This window comes from Acinonyx jubatus, chromosome C2 (assembly GCF_027475565.1).
Source record: "Acinonyx jubatus isolate Ajub_Pintada_27869175 chromosome C2, VMU_Ajub_asm_v1.0, whole genome shotgun sequence".
NCBI classification, from domain to species: Eukaryota; Metazoa; Chordata; class Mammalia; order Carnivora; family Felidae; genus Acinonyx; species Acinonyx jubatus.
This window is the reverse complement of record NC_069384.1, coordinates 67,824,534-67,840,936: the sequence shown is the minus strand read 5'-3', so window position 1 is coordinate 67,840,936 and position 16,403 is coordinate 67,824,534. Positions and strand designations below refer to the sequence as shown.

Here is a 16,403-nt window from a genome sequence, read left to right as displayed (position 1 = left end):
CTCTTTGTGACTAGTGCTGGGCAGGAGTATCTGGTCATTCGTTGTCCAGCGGGAACCCCGCTTTGCTCCGGGTTACCAGCTTGCTACGTAGGGGAGGCAGTTTGGTGCTGATGGGAGATCTTTCGGTCGCAAGTTAGAGAACTCGTGTGGCCATGGCAAGTTGATGACACTCCTGAAGCCTCAGTTTCGGATCTATAAATCGGGAATAGTCACATGCCTCCTGGTCTCTGTCACATCCCAGGGCTACTGAGGGAAACCAAACGAGATTTTTTAAATGTGTGAACAGGCAAAAACTCTTCACAAACGCCAGGTGTTCCTAGCGCTGTCTGAAGGGCTCTCTCTCGGAAACTACACACCAAAGCGTTCCTGTCCGCCCCGCCCTGGCTGCATCAGCCTCACCCACTGCATCTCCATCTTTTCCGTCACCGTCCTCCTGCGTCTCAGAAATCCTCAATTTCTCCATCTCCCCCGTCCATTTCCGGATCTGGCTCTCCGGTCCCTCCGGGGACTCTGGTCTCCCGCTCCCAACGGCAGTCGCGGCCGGGGCGCCCCCAGCCCGGTGCGCCCTCCTTTGGCACTGCCGCCCGGCCAGAGAATCGCCCAATAAGAGCGCGGGAGTCAAGTCTGACAGCTCAGGAAGCGGCCAATCGAGCCCGGCCAGGGAAGGGGGGCGCAGCGCGGGGGCTGAAGTTGGGTTGAATGGGGGGGGGAGGGGGATTAAAGGGGGATACAAAAGAGGGGAGCTTGGACTAGGGGCGCAAGAACCCAAGCGGGGGTGGGGGGGGGAGGACCGCACGCCACCCAGGTCCGGCTTAGGGACAGCGGGCTGGACCAGGCTCCAGGAGCCAGGCAGGGAGGGGGCGCGGCGAGAAATTTAGGTGAGGAAGGGGAACTGGGGCCCCCGAGGCCCCGAGCGCCTCACGGGGCCTGGCCTGAGGATGCCGGCGGGGCGCAGAGGCGGGGGCCGCGGCCCGGCGGGGGGCGGAGGCGGCCGCGCGCCGCTGTGAGCCGAGGCCGGAGCGGCGCGGGGGGCGGGGAGGCGGCGGGAGGAGGGGATGCGGAGGGCTCTCCGGCGGCGGCGGCGGCAAGCGGGCGAGAAGGGAGGAGCGGCGCGAGCGGCCGGAGCGGCGCAGGGCCCGAGGCGTGCATGGCGCGCCCTGAGCCCGGCTCCCGCGGGCCTCCCCGGAGCGCCCCCGGGCCGCAGCAGCTCTTGGGCGGACCCCTCTCGGCCGGCTGCATCTGAGCCCCGGCCCTCGATCTCTGGATGCCGTACTCCCCGGGAGAAGCCCGCCTGCTTTGGGGCAGAACGGCGGCGGCGCTGCGCCGGATTCCGCCCTCCGCCTGGTCCTTCTGCGCCCGGCCGCGGTGGGCCCGCAGCCGGCGGCGAGGAGCCTAGGGCTTGCGGAGTCGGCGAGGCAGCCCTCCTGGGCCAGCGGGTCCGGGCCAGCCCCGCTCCGTTTGGGGGGAAGGGGGAGGCGAGAGGGGAAGGGCCGCGCCGCAGGAGCCGGTCCTCGCCCCCGCCCCCTGCGCGGACGCGCTGAAAGCTCGGCTCGGCTTTCGCGGGGGCCTCGCTCCCACTCTCTCCGCGGGAGGTGGGGGATGCGGGCGACGGCCCCCCTGGGCTCTAGGACCCACCCCCCAGGGCCCCGGCGCTGTTGCTCCGCCCGCCGCCCCCTCCCCCGTCCTCTCCACCCCCCATCCCACCTCCCCACCCCTCGTAAGAAAATAATGCTGCCTGGCGCCCACACCTCCCAGTCGCTCCTAGTCCGCCGCGAGGAAAGGGTGCCCGCTCGGTCTCCACGCCGGGACCCCAGCCTCGCCGCCCTAGCCGCCGCCTCGCCGCGTGTGCCGCTGGGCCCCGCTTAGGCAGAATCTGCGAACGCCGCGCCCCGGCATTGCCAGCCCCGGAGAGGCGCCGCCCGCAAGGACACCTCTCCGTCCCGCCTCGTCCGCAACTCCGGTCCTCGTCGAGCTCGACGCGAACCAGGAGTCCGGACGTCCCTCTGCGCGCGGCGCAGCCACTCAAGCAGACCCAGCTGCCCCAGCTCGGAGCCAACTCCATCTCGGACCTGGGACTCCAGACGCGGATTCTCAGCCACTTCTCACCTCGGGGCTGTGCCTGCCTCCCCGCTTGTCCTCCTGCTGCCCTGCTTCTCCGCTCAGGACGGGGGTGCCAAGATGCCCCGCTGCTGCGCAGGGCCCCGGGCCGCCCTCGACGTGTGACCCCAGCCTGGTCCCCCTGCTCGGCCGTCCGCCGTCCCCTTGGAGACCCCCGGCCCGGCCCCCGGGGGAGGAGGAAGAAGACGACGAAGCCGAGGGGGGGATGTCCGGCTCCAAAAGCGTAAGCCCCCCGGGCTACGCGGCGCAGACAGCGGCGGCGCCGGCGTCCCGGGGAGGCCCGGAACATCGCTCAGCGTGGGGGGAGGCCGATTCCCGCGCCAATGGCTACCCCCACGCCCCCGGGGGTTCGACCCGCAGCTGCACCAAGAAACCCGGGGGGGCGGTGACCCCGCAGCAGCAGCAGCAGCAGCAGCGCCTGGCTAATCGTTGGCGCAACGACGACGACGACGATCCTCCGCTGAGTGGTGACGACCCTCTGACCGGGGGCTTCGGCTTCAGCTTCCGCTCCAAATCTGCTTGGCAGGAGCGCGGCGGCGACGACTGCGGTCGCGGCAGCCGCCGGCAGCGGCGGGGCGCGGCCGGCGGGGGCAGCACCCGGGCGCCCCCTGGGGGCGGCGGTGGCGGCTCGGCCGCGGCTGCGGCCGCAGCGGGCGGGACCGAGGTGCGCCCTCGCTCGGTGGAGCTGGGCCTGGAGGAGCGGCGGGGCAAGGGCCGCGCGGCGGACGAGCTGGAGGCCGGTGCCGGTGCCGTCGAGGGCGACGAAGGGTCAGGGGATGGCAGCAGCTCCGCCGGCTCAGGCGCGGGGCCCGGCTCAGTGCTGTCGCTGGGCGCCTGCTGCCTGGCGCTGCTGCAGATATTCCGCTCCAAGAAGTTCCCGTCGGACAAACTGGAGCGGCTGTACCAGCGCTACTTCTTCCGTCTGAACCAGAGCAGCCTCACTATGCTTATGGCCGTGCTGGTGCTCGTGTGCCTCGTCATGTTGGCCTTCCACGCGGCGCGGCCCCCGCTCCAGCTGCCCTACCTGGCAGTGCTGGCGGCCGCGGTGGGTGTCATCCTTGTCATGGCTGTGCTCTGTAACCGCGCCGCCTTCCACCAGGACCACATGGGCCTGGCCTGCTACGCGCTCATCGCCGTGGTGCTGGCTGTCCAGGTGGTGGGCCTGCTGCTGCCCCAGCCGCGCAGCGCCTCGGAGGGCATCTGGTGGACCGTGTTCTTCATCTACACCATCTACACGTTGCTGCCTGTGCGCATGCGGGCCGCGGTACTCAGTGGGGTGCTGCTGTCTGCCCTCCACCTGGCCATCGCCCTGCGCACCAACGCCCAGGACCAGTTCCTGCTCAAGCAGGTAGGAGCCCACCTGGTCGCAGGGACTAGATCGTGGGGTGGGCAGGCCTTGGCCTGACGCCAAAGAGAAGTAACTCATTACCTTTAAAGTGGTGAAAAGAGCCAGAGAGACACGGCTGTGCCAGCTGTGGGGTGTCTTCAGAGCCTTTTAACCCTTTCTGAGCCCCAGCGTGTTCATTTACAAAAAAGATGTCCTTGTATTATTTGTAATGTTCCTGGCCCCTAGAAGACATGTAGCCATCATTGTGAAGATGCAAGTGAGGAAGGAGAGTTGGAGGAGAAAATTCTATGGAAAGGTCCCCATTCCTTTCCTTGTCCCTGTGTAGAAAAGGCTCCTCATAAAGGTGGCTTGGACCCTGCAGCAGCCTCTCCATCCTGGTTTGTTAAGGATTCCTGGATAGAGGGTTGGGGAGGGGAGCCCCTGGGAGCCCCTTGCCCAGTCTTAAGGAGGAGAAATGATAACCCTGCCAGTTGTCTGAGGCTGGGGATTTGGGAGCTGGAGATATACCTGAACTTGTGGGAGGACTGACAAGTTTGCTTTGTTTACAAAAGTGCCCTAAAGCCAAAAAAGCTGCCTTTAGCAAAGGTAGGAAGGAACCTCTGTGTGTGGCGGTGTTCTGGCCTGAGCGGAAAGCTAGTGCTGGGTGGCATGACCCCTTCCCTTGGGTGTTCCTTGTTATTGCTTGTGGCGGGGCGGTGCTTTTTATCCCTGCTGAGACTGGTTCCATGAGCTCAGAATGGTGGGCTCTGGAGGAAGTAAAACCTCTGCCTGGTTAACTGGTGACTCCACTGAAGGCTTCTGGGAGAGAGGTGTGCATGCTCTCCTGACCGGTGGTGAGACTGGCCCCTCTGACATGCAAGCCTCCTAGTAGCAGTTGCCTTGTCTGGAGCTCCAGGGGCTTCATCCGTTGACCCCTGCTGAGCCTAGTTGTTTTAGTGCAGCTTGGCTGTGAGAGTCAGGGGGCCCTTGATGCAGGCTAGTCTCTCGACCGTAGACCCTGCTCTGCACCCCATACCTCTCTCTGGGTGTCTGTGTCCTCTGAGAGAACCTCTAACCATACTCCGTTGGCACTGCCTTCCTTCTTCTCCCCACTTCTCATGCCTTTTCTCAGACTTTGATCATGTTGAGTACTGCCTCTTCCTTGACGGGTTTTCCTGTGCCCCCAGCTTCCTGGGTGTGATACTCTCCCACAGGGAATAGCACAGTATGGGCTTCAGGGAGCTGGGCTCTAGCTCTACCTCCAAAGTACTCTGCAACTGAAAGGAGGGGGATCTGCAACCTCTTTGAGCCCCAAGATATTTTCTCGAAAATGAAAGAAATGTGTATGCCCCTTCCAGTTGCAACCTCTGTGCCAAGCCTCACCCCTCACCTCCTGCTCAGGGGCTCCTCCTTCCATTCCAGGCACCCTGGCCTCTCCCCCTACTGCATGGTTAACGACAGAGTCAGAACCACAGAGTGGAGCACTTCCTTACTTTCCAGTGCCCATTGGTTTTGCTCCCCATCCAACGTAAGCTTCTTGGATGCAGGAATCCTGTGTATGTTTTTTCTTTTCTACCCTCTCTCCCTTGTCTAGGACATTTCAGGATACTTAGTAGGGATTTAATAACTGCTTGCCAACTTGGTGGTGTTCCAGTGAGTGGAGTAGGAGGGGTAGTTGAAGCTTAGTTGAAGTTTTTATGATCTGGGATCAGAAGGAAAAAAATCTTCAGAGATCAGCTTTGAACTTGAGAGAGGAACCTATTGAGAGGTAGTGATATATATATGCATACATATACCTATACATGTATATATACATGTATATATACATATACATGTGTATATACATATATAGGTATATGTGTGTGTGTGTATACACACACACACACACACACACATATATATATATATATACACCTCCTTGCCCAGTCTCGAGGAGGAGAAATGATAACCCTGCCAGTTGTCTGAGGCTGGGGATTTGGGAGCTGGAGATATACCCTAATATATATATATATATATATATATATGTTAACTACTATTGTTAGTGCTTATAAAACCTCCAACTCCTTCTGACTTGAGGACCCAGGCTATCATGGATGTTGTATCTTTGGGCGTTGGTCCTGGCTTGGATGGGACGCAGGTTGCTCGGATGGGTGTAGTTTTTCTACAGAGGGAAGGTCATGTCATCCACATGGAGAAGCAGAGATTTCCAGGATCATTCGGGCTATTTTTCTGAACCAGCCCTAGGCAATTCTGGATGCATGGGTTCATGAGACTGGAGTCAGATCCCAGGAAAGGAGTGCTGGGCCTCGGGAGCTCCAACCCCATCTTCGCATGAAAATGCTGTGGCAACAGCAGAGTGACTGTCTGACTTCTTTCTCAGGCAGACCTCTCTCCCTTCTCTCCCTACCTTTACCACCTCCCATCCCATGCTGCTTTTCCCCATTGTGGTCTTTAGACTTGGCTGTAAGCTTCTGGGTGGATTTACACTTAACTTCTTACACTTTTCTCTGTTGAGGACAGCAAAGCTTGTTAGGAATGGTCCAGGACAAGGGACTTTTGGTTTCAGAGAAAACTGTATTTTTTTGTATATGATTTACCTTTCTGATTATGTCTGATATAGAATTTTTATTTCTTGACCAAACCCTGAGGGATGGTTGGGAAATATTAGTGGGACAGTGCAGCATTAACCTCTGCCTCAGATTACCCCAGAGCAGCAGGTGTTTGAGGATGGCTTGCATTAGATGCCTTGTTCTTTTCTTTGATAAAGACACATGTCCAGGGAAATGGAACAGCAGTGCATGGTTTCTAATGTTGGGGCTTTGGAAATCCCCCCCTCCGTGGTGCCTTGGACACATAATAGGCCCTGGGTAAACTGTGTTGGCATTTCTTTGCTTCTCCTCCTGCAAGGCTGGCCCCCTCACTCCCACAGCTCAACTCCTCAACATCATCATCCGACCTGGGTATTTTATTCTTCCCCAGCCCCTCTTGTGTTTGGGGTTCTGCCCTTTGCTCCAGTTATGAGGAGAAATATTTGGTTTCTGAACTGGTGCCTCCTGATAGTTTTTATTCAAGAGATAACCAAGAGGTCATCCCCCTTTGGGGGATGATGTTTCTTCCCTTCCTACATCTTTTGCTCTAGCTCTTCCCCCGGTATCCGTCCCTCTCCCCCTCTTCTTCCTCTCCCACTTCCTTTCTCCTTCTGCCCCTGCCAGTCCCTTGTTGCTCTCTGCCCACCTTTCTCCTCTCCTCTGCCTGCCTCCTTGTTCTGCTTCCCCATCTCTTATTGCCTGTTTGCAGCTTCTCCTGTGCTCTTGTCTCACCGTTGTCTCCTCTGTGGGGTACAGTAGGAGCGTCACAGGGTTGTTTTTTTCTCCTTCTTGGCCTGTTAGAAGTCCCTCTGCTATACCCATACCATAAATAACACCCGCATCTGCCAAACACATTCCTCACTTGTGTTAATAGGCTGCAATGATGCCGGAGCCTGTTGCCATGGCAACCCCATTTTTGTTTGATTGTATCCCACTCTGCTACATAAAGCTTCTGCATGCACACACACACAAACAAGCACGCTCACACAACCATTACATATGCTAAACTATTAAAGGTTATTTTGGAGAAAATATCTTTGGGCCCTGTGGGGTTATCTGACTGAGGGGATGAGCATCTCCACTGTCCAGTGTTACTCCGGGAGGTGATAATGGATGGAAGAGCTCTTTGAAAAGTAGAGAGTCCTGTTCAAATGTGGGGTATTATTATTCTGCAACCACATTAAGCCTGCCTGCCATGGTTTCAGAGGAGAAGATTCTGACCCCATGTGGGTCCCTGTGAGCTTGGGAGAGCTGTTAGAAGTTGCCGTCACGGTGTGGGATGACCCACCCTCCTCCCCAGCGGAGTTTCAGCTCCTTCCTCTCTTCCCCCTAAACCTTTTGGAGAAACTCAGTGATCTCTTGCATTTCTTCCTTTGTGACTGTTTGAACCTGTAACTGTCACCAGTTGCTTCAGAGATCAGAAAGGCACAGGCGCTGTGTGGGTGTTGTTCTGTGACTGTGCACGTGCGAGCGTCTGTAGCTAGGAGGCTGGGGAAGGAGGGGGATGGGGATACAGACCACGAACTGACTGCTGTGCATGTGCATGCATGTCTGCTCACACACACACACACACACACGTGTGTGTGTGTGTGTGTGTGTGTGTGTGTGTGTGTGTGTGTCTGTGGCTTGGGCTGACCAGGGCAATGGAGGAGGTGGACCTAAGGAAGCCTTTGTGTTGACTTTGAAAGAAGATCATTGCAGCTCTGTCCTGTTTATTCTTGGCTGGTGGCTGGCTTCTGTGGCCGTTTGCCTTTCTGATTCTGGGCCTTAATCACCCTTCTGACCTTGACGTCTGGCTCCTCAGGGAGGTACCCTGGATGCACACCCCCCCCACTTTCCATAATGAGGCTGAGGGCTCGACTTGAGTGGTCAGCTCCCCTGAAATACAGGAATCCGATCCTTCCCTTTCAAGAACTCTTCCTACTGCCCACTCACTCAGCTGCCCAGTGAGCCCCATTGCAAAGCCACCTCCTTGCTCTGGAGCTTGGCCCAGAGGCCTGTGTTGTGGGTCACTATAGCTGGCCCATGTGCGCTGCCTACAGCCACTCCCTGCCTGCTCGCTGGGGTGCTGTGGAGGAGGACACGCTTCTACCGCAGTGGCTGGGAGTTGCCACCAATTCCCCCCTGTCACCCACATTTCTGGACAGGAGAAATCTGGCCTTAGTGAACCCCAGGGTGAGGGGTTGGCTCTGAGTTTGGAGCCGAGTAGGGTCTGCTTGTCTTCCTAAAGTCTAATGTTTTTTTGCCAACTATATTTGCTAATTATTTTCAATTATGTTGCCTCCTCTGTGCAACAGGGCAGGGCTGTTTCGGGGGTGGGGGCAGAAGCCTCTGGGGGTGGGGTCAAGCAGGGCTTCTGGGCAGGGGGTCATCTTCCAGATCCCAGGGATGCCTCGATTCCTACGGAGAGGACTTCAGGAAGGGCACAGACCCAGTCGAGGAGCAAAACGACCAGCTTCTGTATTTGTGGGAATGTTCAGTGTTAATAATTCAATCTAAGTTTTGATCTAGAGCAAGAGAAGGAGGTCTGTGTGCTGTGGAACATGGAACAGCATGCTCATGTTTGTCTATAAAGAGGACACAGATGACGTATTAAACCCTATCACAGGAACCTGCTCAACCTCATGGAAGAGTTTTAAAAATCCGTGTAAAAGGCTTTCCTATGCTGATGGGCCCTGGCCACAAGTCACTCTGTGAGAAGGTGCAGCTGGTAGTAGAAGCAGGGCCGTGGCCCATGCTGGGCCAGGCCTTTTTTCTCCTAAGTGGTGTGGCTGGGGCTCCCACTTTAGTCCCAGCCAGAGACAGAATGTGAGTGTTGGGCAAGGCCAGGTGGGAGACTCCTGTGACTGTACCAGCCTCTTTGTGGGAGACTTCCTGTCCATGATGCCTGCCTGGTGCCTCAGTTAACTGTACCTGTCTTGTGTGGGGGGGGAGTCCAGCTCCTGGCCTGTTACTTCCCAGGAGGGCAGCCTGTGTTGGGATTGGAAATAGTTGGCTCCAGGAACTCTGACATGATTGTACCCATAAATCCTTTGGTACTGTTACATAAGTTATGTTTTAGCATATCCTTTTTCCGTCTGTGCTTATCAGGTGGGGATGGCTAGCTAACAGAGGGCAGGCTCAGCATGATTTTTTTCACCCAGACTCAAAACTTCATGGAGATAATTGGAAAGCCTTCCTTCTCCCCCGCCCCCCCCAGCTTTTCTCAAGGCAATGTCCAGATGGAGGACAGGGAAGATCTCTCTTTACATACAATGTTGCAAGCGAAGTCAGGATTTCTAGTTAATGGACTGTGCACCCCAGGTGAACCCGCATTTTGAGGCTGGCTGTTGGAAAACACCAGTAGGCTGTTTGGGTATGTTGATGGGCATACCCAGTTCATAGGAAGATTCAGGTCCCCTCTGAAATACTGTGGTTGATTCCAGAATTCAGAGGAGTGTGACTAGCTTGGTAAGGGGACTGGAAACCTTGACTTCTGAGAGAACATTTGAAAGGCTAGGGGATATTTAGCTGGGAGGAGAGCAGGCTGTAGCAGGGTAAGAAAGCATCTGGGCAAGACATTGTTGCTGGGACCCCTGTGGCCAGACATTATAAGAGAGACTGAATTTCTTTTTAGTTGCTCGCAAGGGCAGGGCTGTGACAAATGGGTGGAAACAATAGACACATTTCAGCTCCAGGTAGGAGATACCTTTCTAGCTTTTGGGGTTGCAGCCATCAAACCACATGTCTCCCGGGGTAGGCAGCTGTGTAAGTGGAGGTTTTCACGTAGAGACTGGATGGCCTCAGCTAAGCTTGTTACTGAGGAAATGATTCTGCTTTCAGAGGTCTGGGGTGGGGTCCAAGAATGGATCTGTTTTTTAAACAGCTTGGATCTAGGTTTCAAAGTTCTTCAGGTGATCTTGACCAACTCCCAGGCTTGGGAACATTGGCCAAGAAATCTGCCCAGGTCACCCTCAACCCAAGGATGTTGTGGTTTCGTGCCTTGCATTAGCGTGACTATCTCCTAAAGTCTGTTAGGGTGTTCTGTCGTCCTGTCCGTCTCAGGCTCTGTTTGCAAGAAGCGAAACCGTTACAGACCTGATGAGCCATTGGGAGACATTCAGGAGGGGCTGGGAGTATGTGCTGGTGTGAGGATGCAGATCTGGAAGGCGATGAGTAATGGTGAAACAGGGTGGGAGGAATGCCCCAAACCCAGACTCATATTCTCTTCCCAAACTTCCCCATCCCCTGCCTCCAGTTTGAGGCAAAGCAGGCTGGTGTGTGTGTGTGTGGGGGGGGGGGGGTGGTCAGCAGAAAGATGGACCTTGATTTGAGTCCTGGTTTATTCATTCCTTTGTCTGCTAGTGGATACGAAAAACACTGAGGACACTCCTGGTCCAGAGTGGATGTACAGAATGTGGAGAACGAGGAGATCAAGGGGGTGGGGCAACATAGCAAGAGGTAGGGAACTAGGAGATGATTTGAAGGAGGAGGAATAGGGCTTCAGGGAAGCAAGAAGAGATCGGAGCTCTGAGTATGAGGACAGGCCTGGAGGTGGGGGCAGGGATGCTCTCTGGGAACAATGGGATGTAGTTACCAGAAAAGGGGGAAAGACAAACAAACATGGGGATACAGTAGTGGCTTTATTCTTCAGGCCAGCCTCATGTGTCAGCGTGAAATCCTCCCACCTCCTCCTTGCTCTGAGTGGGTTATGAGCTGTTGCTTCTGGGCTTGAGGCTTCCTGACCTCACACTTGGGTGGTCCCCTCTCCCTTCCCCTTAGGAGTCTCGAGGCTTGATCCCACAGCTCACTGCGGTCCCAGTTGGCTTTTGGAAGGGGTCCTCAGAGACCTCAGGGACCTCAGTGCCCAGAACATAGTAGGTGCTCAGCGAGGGTTTGAATGAATGAATGAATGAATGAATGGGTGGTGGGGTGGGTGGACGACTGCACACAGACTCTGCTGTGCCGAAGTGCTAGACCAACACCTCCACAGAAGGAAGCGATGCAGCTTGGCTTGGAAGCCTATTTTGGTGGATTGCAATCCTAAACTCTGAGCAGGGCTTCCAAAATCCCTCCTGCTGCAATTTAAAACGTGTGCCTTCTTGGAAACAGAGAGCTGTCGCCTGGCACTGCCGATACTATATCACTTCACAGATCTAAAAGCCATTATTAAGTCATTCTTTCAGCCTTCTCCTCATTCATTCGGAGAGCAACCATTTATTAGGTGCCTACTGTATACCAGGCACTGTGCGAGGCCATGGAAGGTCAAAGATGACCCAGCCTGGGTCCCAGCACCCAGGGCTGCCATTAACCAATAGATGTTTCACCTACACACATTTGCTTCTGTGTCAGATGAGCTCTGGAAATACTGGCTTAAACAGAATTCTTTACTGTAGGACTTTAAAGCTTTGAACATGTTAATGGGCACTAAAATTTGCCAAGAGGAGGATATTGCGTGAATCCTTTATCAAGCATGTTTGACCCCTGAATCTGTTCGTTAAGGAGCATAACAAGGGTCATTAGTGTTTGTTGGAACTCACTTTAGGCTACACTGCTTCAGGGGGCTGGGAGCAGCCTAGAAATTTCTTAGGGATGGGCCTCTGGGATAGGCTTGGGTAAAGTAATCTAGACAGGGGCATTTATTTGGGCCCTTTCCTCCCTCAAGAAGGTTTCTCAGCCCGCACTGGCTGGCTGCCTGTTTTAAAGTCTCATTCCCCATCTGGGTCTGAAATCCTTTATGAAATGAAATGATGGAAGGCACCAGGGAGACACCTCTTTTAATCTAGTTTTAGTTTCTTTTAGGGCCTTTTGTTGTCATTAGACATTGGATCAGGTTGGACTCCTAAATAATGACCTTTGGAGGGTCTGGGGTCCATTGAATGTCTTTCCAGACCTTTCACTTAAGGCACTGATTGCATTGGTGCCCACAGGGGAGTTAGCAGTGGGTCATTCCAGATCATCCTTCTCCAGATTTTCTTTGTTTCCTTCCCCCACTTCAACTCTCCCAGAGGAGGAAGCCCTTAAAGATTATTGATTATAAACCATAAGTTTGTACTGAGTGTTTACTGCATGTCTGACACTGAGCTCATCCCCTACATACATGACCTCATTGAATTATAATATCATCCCTGTGAGAAAGACATTCTTATCCCCATTTCAAGGCTCAGAAAAGGAAATAAGAGAAGGTAAGTAATGTCCTCAAGGTCACACAGCTAGTGAGCATAGCAGATGGTTCAGTGCCTGCCCATATTCCCTGGGCATGTACCTCTCCACTCTTGCCAGCTGTCAGGACCTGAGGGCTTTCTCCGGCCCTGAGCCTCTCTGCTGGCCCATGGGGCAGGTCAGAAGTGTTGGGGGTTTCCACCTCCAGAGCAGCCCTCAGCCAATGATTATTGTGTGCTGGTGGATGAAACGTGTGTTCTCCATTGGCTCCCTGTCCCAGGAAACAGTCAGCTCTAGTTGCCCACGGTGGGAATGGGCTTGATAGCTTTCCTTTTCTCTGGGTTTATTTCCCTTCCTCAGCTGTCTTCTCCATTCCCCTTCTAGTGTTTCTCGGGGTTACCTCTCATGTAAAACCACTTCTACTCAAATCTTTGTCTCAGGATCTTTTCCCATGAGGAATCCAGATTGAGAGATGAGAAGCAGGGAATCTAACCCAGGTTTGACTTGAACACCAGGGAGGGAGAGAGGCTGCTTACTGGGGCAAAAATGCATCAGGTGCAGGACTGCATGGCAGGCTCAGAACCTAGTCCTGCCTGGGTCCCTCACTCTTATCTGATAACATTTGTCACAAGTAGAGTGGTTGCTGGAGTAGAGGAATGACGTGGAATATAAAAATTTTTTAAATATAGCTATAGAAATATACATGTAATTTATATATGATATACACTTCTATCTATCTCTATAACTATTTTTAAAATTTTTACTTCTTAAAAACGTATGGCTTTCTGTTTCCTAGACAGTGGGCTCAAACACTGGCCAAAAGACTCGCTTTTCCATTTGATCAGCATTTGATAGATAACAAAGGACTTTACCATGTGTGATCTCCTTTGCTGCTCATGAGGGTTCCAAGGAGGTGATGGGTTAGGATGGGGCAGACGTGAGCTTTGGGGTCCAGAGGCCCAGGGGAAAACCCTGGTTATATGATCCTGGCTGAGCTGCTCTGCCTCTCCCAGTGTTTCCTTTCTGTTACCTGGGGATAATAGATTCCTGATTGACGGGATCTGATGTTTGGTGGCCAAAACAAGGTAATGCACTCATAGTTACAGACCTGTGATTGTGTTGGAGAGGGGGAAGAAGGGGTTCAGAGAGGTTAAGTGACCTCATTCAGGTTACACAGCTAGTTAGTTGGCTTAGGAGTTGCGATGTAAATTCGGATCTCTGACTCCAAATCCAGTGCTCTTTTCTCATTTGGACCCGGCCCTGCATCTACTTGGTGGTGCGTGCAGAAGCTAGAGAAGGCACAGCTGTTCTCACGCGGTTGTCTTGGTTTGATTTTGGAGTGCGTGGTGTTTTCTTTGTGATGGCTTGTCCTTCCTTCATGGTGTCTGGCTCAGATGGGCATTCAGTGAGTTGTCATTTCCTGAGCCTGCAATGCTGTGAAGGAAGGCGGGCCTGAAGTGTTCAGGGGGTGGCTGGGATCAGATGTTTACCAATGAAAAGCTCCTGAGTGGTTATGGATGTGTGAGTAGCACAGCTCGGGGGTGAGGCTGCCTTGTATCCACTATTCTGGTGGCGTCAGTGGAACAGTGGAGAGGAGGGAGGAGGCGCTGGGGACACATCAGGGTCACTTCTTGGTACATACACCCTGGAGGTCAGACCCAGGGTCTTTCTGGAGAGGAGCATCTAGTAGATGCGCAGGTTAGTGCTTACTAGCGTGTATCTTCAAAGCCCAGCTCCTCACAACCATCAACACCTTTCAAAGTACCCCGGACGTTCTGCTTCACATTCGCTTCTCTCCCTGTCCCTCCTGTCAAGAAGACTAAAGAAAAATGTTAACTCCTTCCTAAGTGCCACTTTTTGCTAAGTGGACTTTCAAGATTTTATTTTATTTTATTTTAAATCTTTATTTATTGAGAGAGAGAGAGAGGAAGGGGCAGAGAGAGAGGGAGAGAGAATCCCAAGCAGACACTGTGCTGTCAGCGCAGAGCCTGACTCGGGGTTCGATCCCATGAACCATGAGATCATGAACCATGAGATCACAACCCGGCTCAAAATCAAGAGTCAGACACTTAACTGACTGAGCCACCCACACACCCCTGTTTATTTATTTATTTTAAAGTAGGCTTCACGCCCAGCACAGAGCCCATCATGGGGCTTGAACTTATGATCCTGAGATCATGACCTGAGCTGTGATCAAGAGCCAGGTGGCTTAACTGACTGAGCCACCCAGGCACCCCAGGATTTTCAAGATTTTATTTTTACATCTTCTTTTGAGGGATGGGAAAGGTACTTATTTGCTTAGCCAAGTCCCCAGCCTTCCTCTGGCTAAGTCCCTTTTCCTGTAAACATTTCATTCACCCTGCTGCACGGGAGGGACCCGTCTGCCCCAGACTGGCTGTCAGTCGGTACCACCGGCAGGCAGTACCTTGGCCTTGACATCTCAGCTGAGGAGGCTGCCAAAGGAGTGGTGCCAGAGCTGAACCCCAGTGAACAGGGCAGGCTTGTGTCCCTCCAGGGGCCCTGCCTTTGCAACACTGGACCCTGTGAATCTAAATCAGAAGCATCCTCTTCTTTTTCTCTGTAACACTTATGCTGGTTTGGATTGTGTCTGGGCGTGTTCGCTTATCTTTCTACTTGACAGTCAGCTTTCTGAAGGCAGGGGTCTGTTTTAATACCTGAATACTTACTGACTGCTATTGACTTTCCCATTCCTACTTGCCCAGCATCGTGGGAAGAAGGCAGACAGTTCCCATTCTCAGGTCCCACAGGGATTTCTGACTTGGCCAAGAGGAGTCCCTCATGGTGCTCTCTCCCTGGACCGGGACGGGCTTGTCCTCCACTGGCGGGGAACCATGTGCCTGCGGTCGTGGCCTTAGGAATGCTTTTCATCTGTACCCTCTTCCCTCTTTTCATCTGTACCCTCTTCCCTCTCTTGGATTTCCCACTGGTCTCTCTGGTGATGTCAGGTGGGGCCCCTGCACCCATTTGCCCCCTGACCCCATCCTTGATCCCGTGTCTTCTTCTTATCTTTCCTCTGGTGTCTTTTCCTGCTTCCCGAGCCTTCCTCACTCTTCCTTTCCAGCTGTAACGTGTGGGAAAGACCCCAGAGACTCACCAGGAAGCAAGTATAACTGTAAGGGTAATAAATATGGGCATGGATAACTACACAAATTCCAAAAATTATTCTTCATTCCTTTGAGAGCAGTCCCATGAAATAGCAGTTCCCGTAACACGTTGTAAACTTCTTTTAGCTGGTTGCCGTGCATTACAGTGCGTGTGTCAGCTCCTTGTTTCACCTCAAACTCCCAGGGCTAAGACTTCGGCTCTCTGGGTGGGTTAACCTCAAGTAACCCAACAGAGCTTAATATGTGGGAAGTGAAGACACATCTAGGACTTTTTACATAACTCTGGTATCCAGGCTTATCTGGGGGAAGGGAGGGTGGGCGGGGGGGGGGGTGTCGGTGCAGGGCATCCGCATCTTGTAATCCTCCTGGTGCGTCTGACATGCTCCAGGGCTCAGAACTACTGCCCTGAGTCTCCCTCCATCAGCACAGGGATCATGGGGATGACACTGAGTCTGATTTATGGCTATATTGAAAGGCGAGTTGTTTATATCGAAAGGGTTTATTGTGGTGATTCAGTAAAGAGTGATGGCCACTAAAAATTATTGCAGGCGTGTAATGGGAAGAGAACTTGGTTGGTGGTTGGTATATAAAATCTTGTCAGGCAAGGCTGTGGCTCGGTATATTTATGTTGCTCTTATCACCAGCAATTAGCCCCAAACACGGCTCGATAAATGGCTTAGCACAGTGCTAGAATAACTGCAAGAATATTTTAGATGATGATTACTACTCCATGTGCTCGACTGAGCCATCTTAGCAGGGCAGTGAATCTCACTCAACATTCTGCGGACCTGCTTGCTACAAACAAGTGCCTTTTGATGGGTATTAACTCTTTTCTCTCTTTGTACCTGGTAATTCCCTTCTGAATGGGTGGAAATTGTGCCAACATGCGGCCTTAACATCCTCAGCAGTGTTTATTATCATTTTTGAGTCCCTCCAACTAGAATGTAAATGAGAACAGTGTCAGTAGTAGGTGCTCAATAAATATTTGTTAGGTGGGTGAATGAATGAATTTGCTCCAAGTTACACAGCAGGTAAATAGCAATGTTAGTCCAGCTCTGTTAACTACTGTTACTTTTTCTTTGACTCTTAAGTTCGTGAAAAGCA

The 16,403-nt window shown here is 53.5% G+C and overlaps 1 protein-coding gene across 1 annotated transcript in view; it reads left to right on the top strand.

Moving 5' to 3' along the window:
• Positions 1 to 1,712: 1,712 nt before the first annotated feature.
• The window catches only part of ADCY5 (adenylate cyclase 5), a 146,334-nt gene continuing 131,643 nt past the window's right edge, over positions 1,713 to 16,403 (top strand). The window contains exon 1 of the mRNA XM_027061012.2: positions 1,713 to 3,466. Coding sequence (XP_026916813.1) covers positions 2,324 to 3,466 — 1,143 coding nt within the window. The 5' untranslated portion in view covers positions 1,713 to 2,323. The remainder of the gene's footprint in view (positions 3,467 to 16,403) is intronic.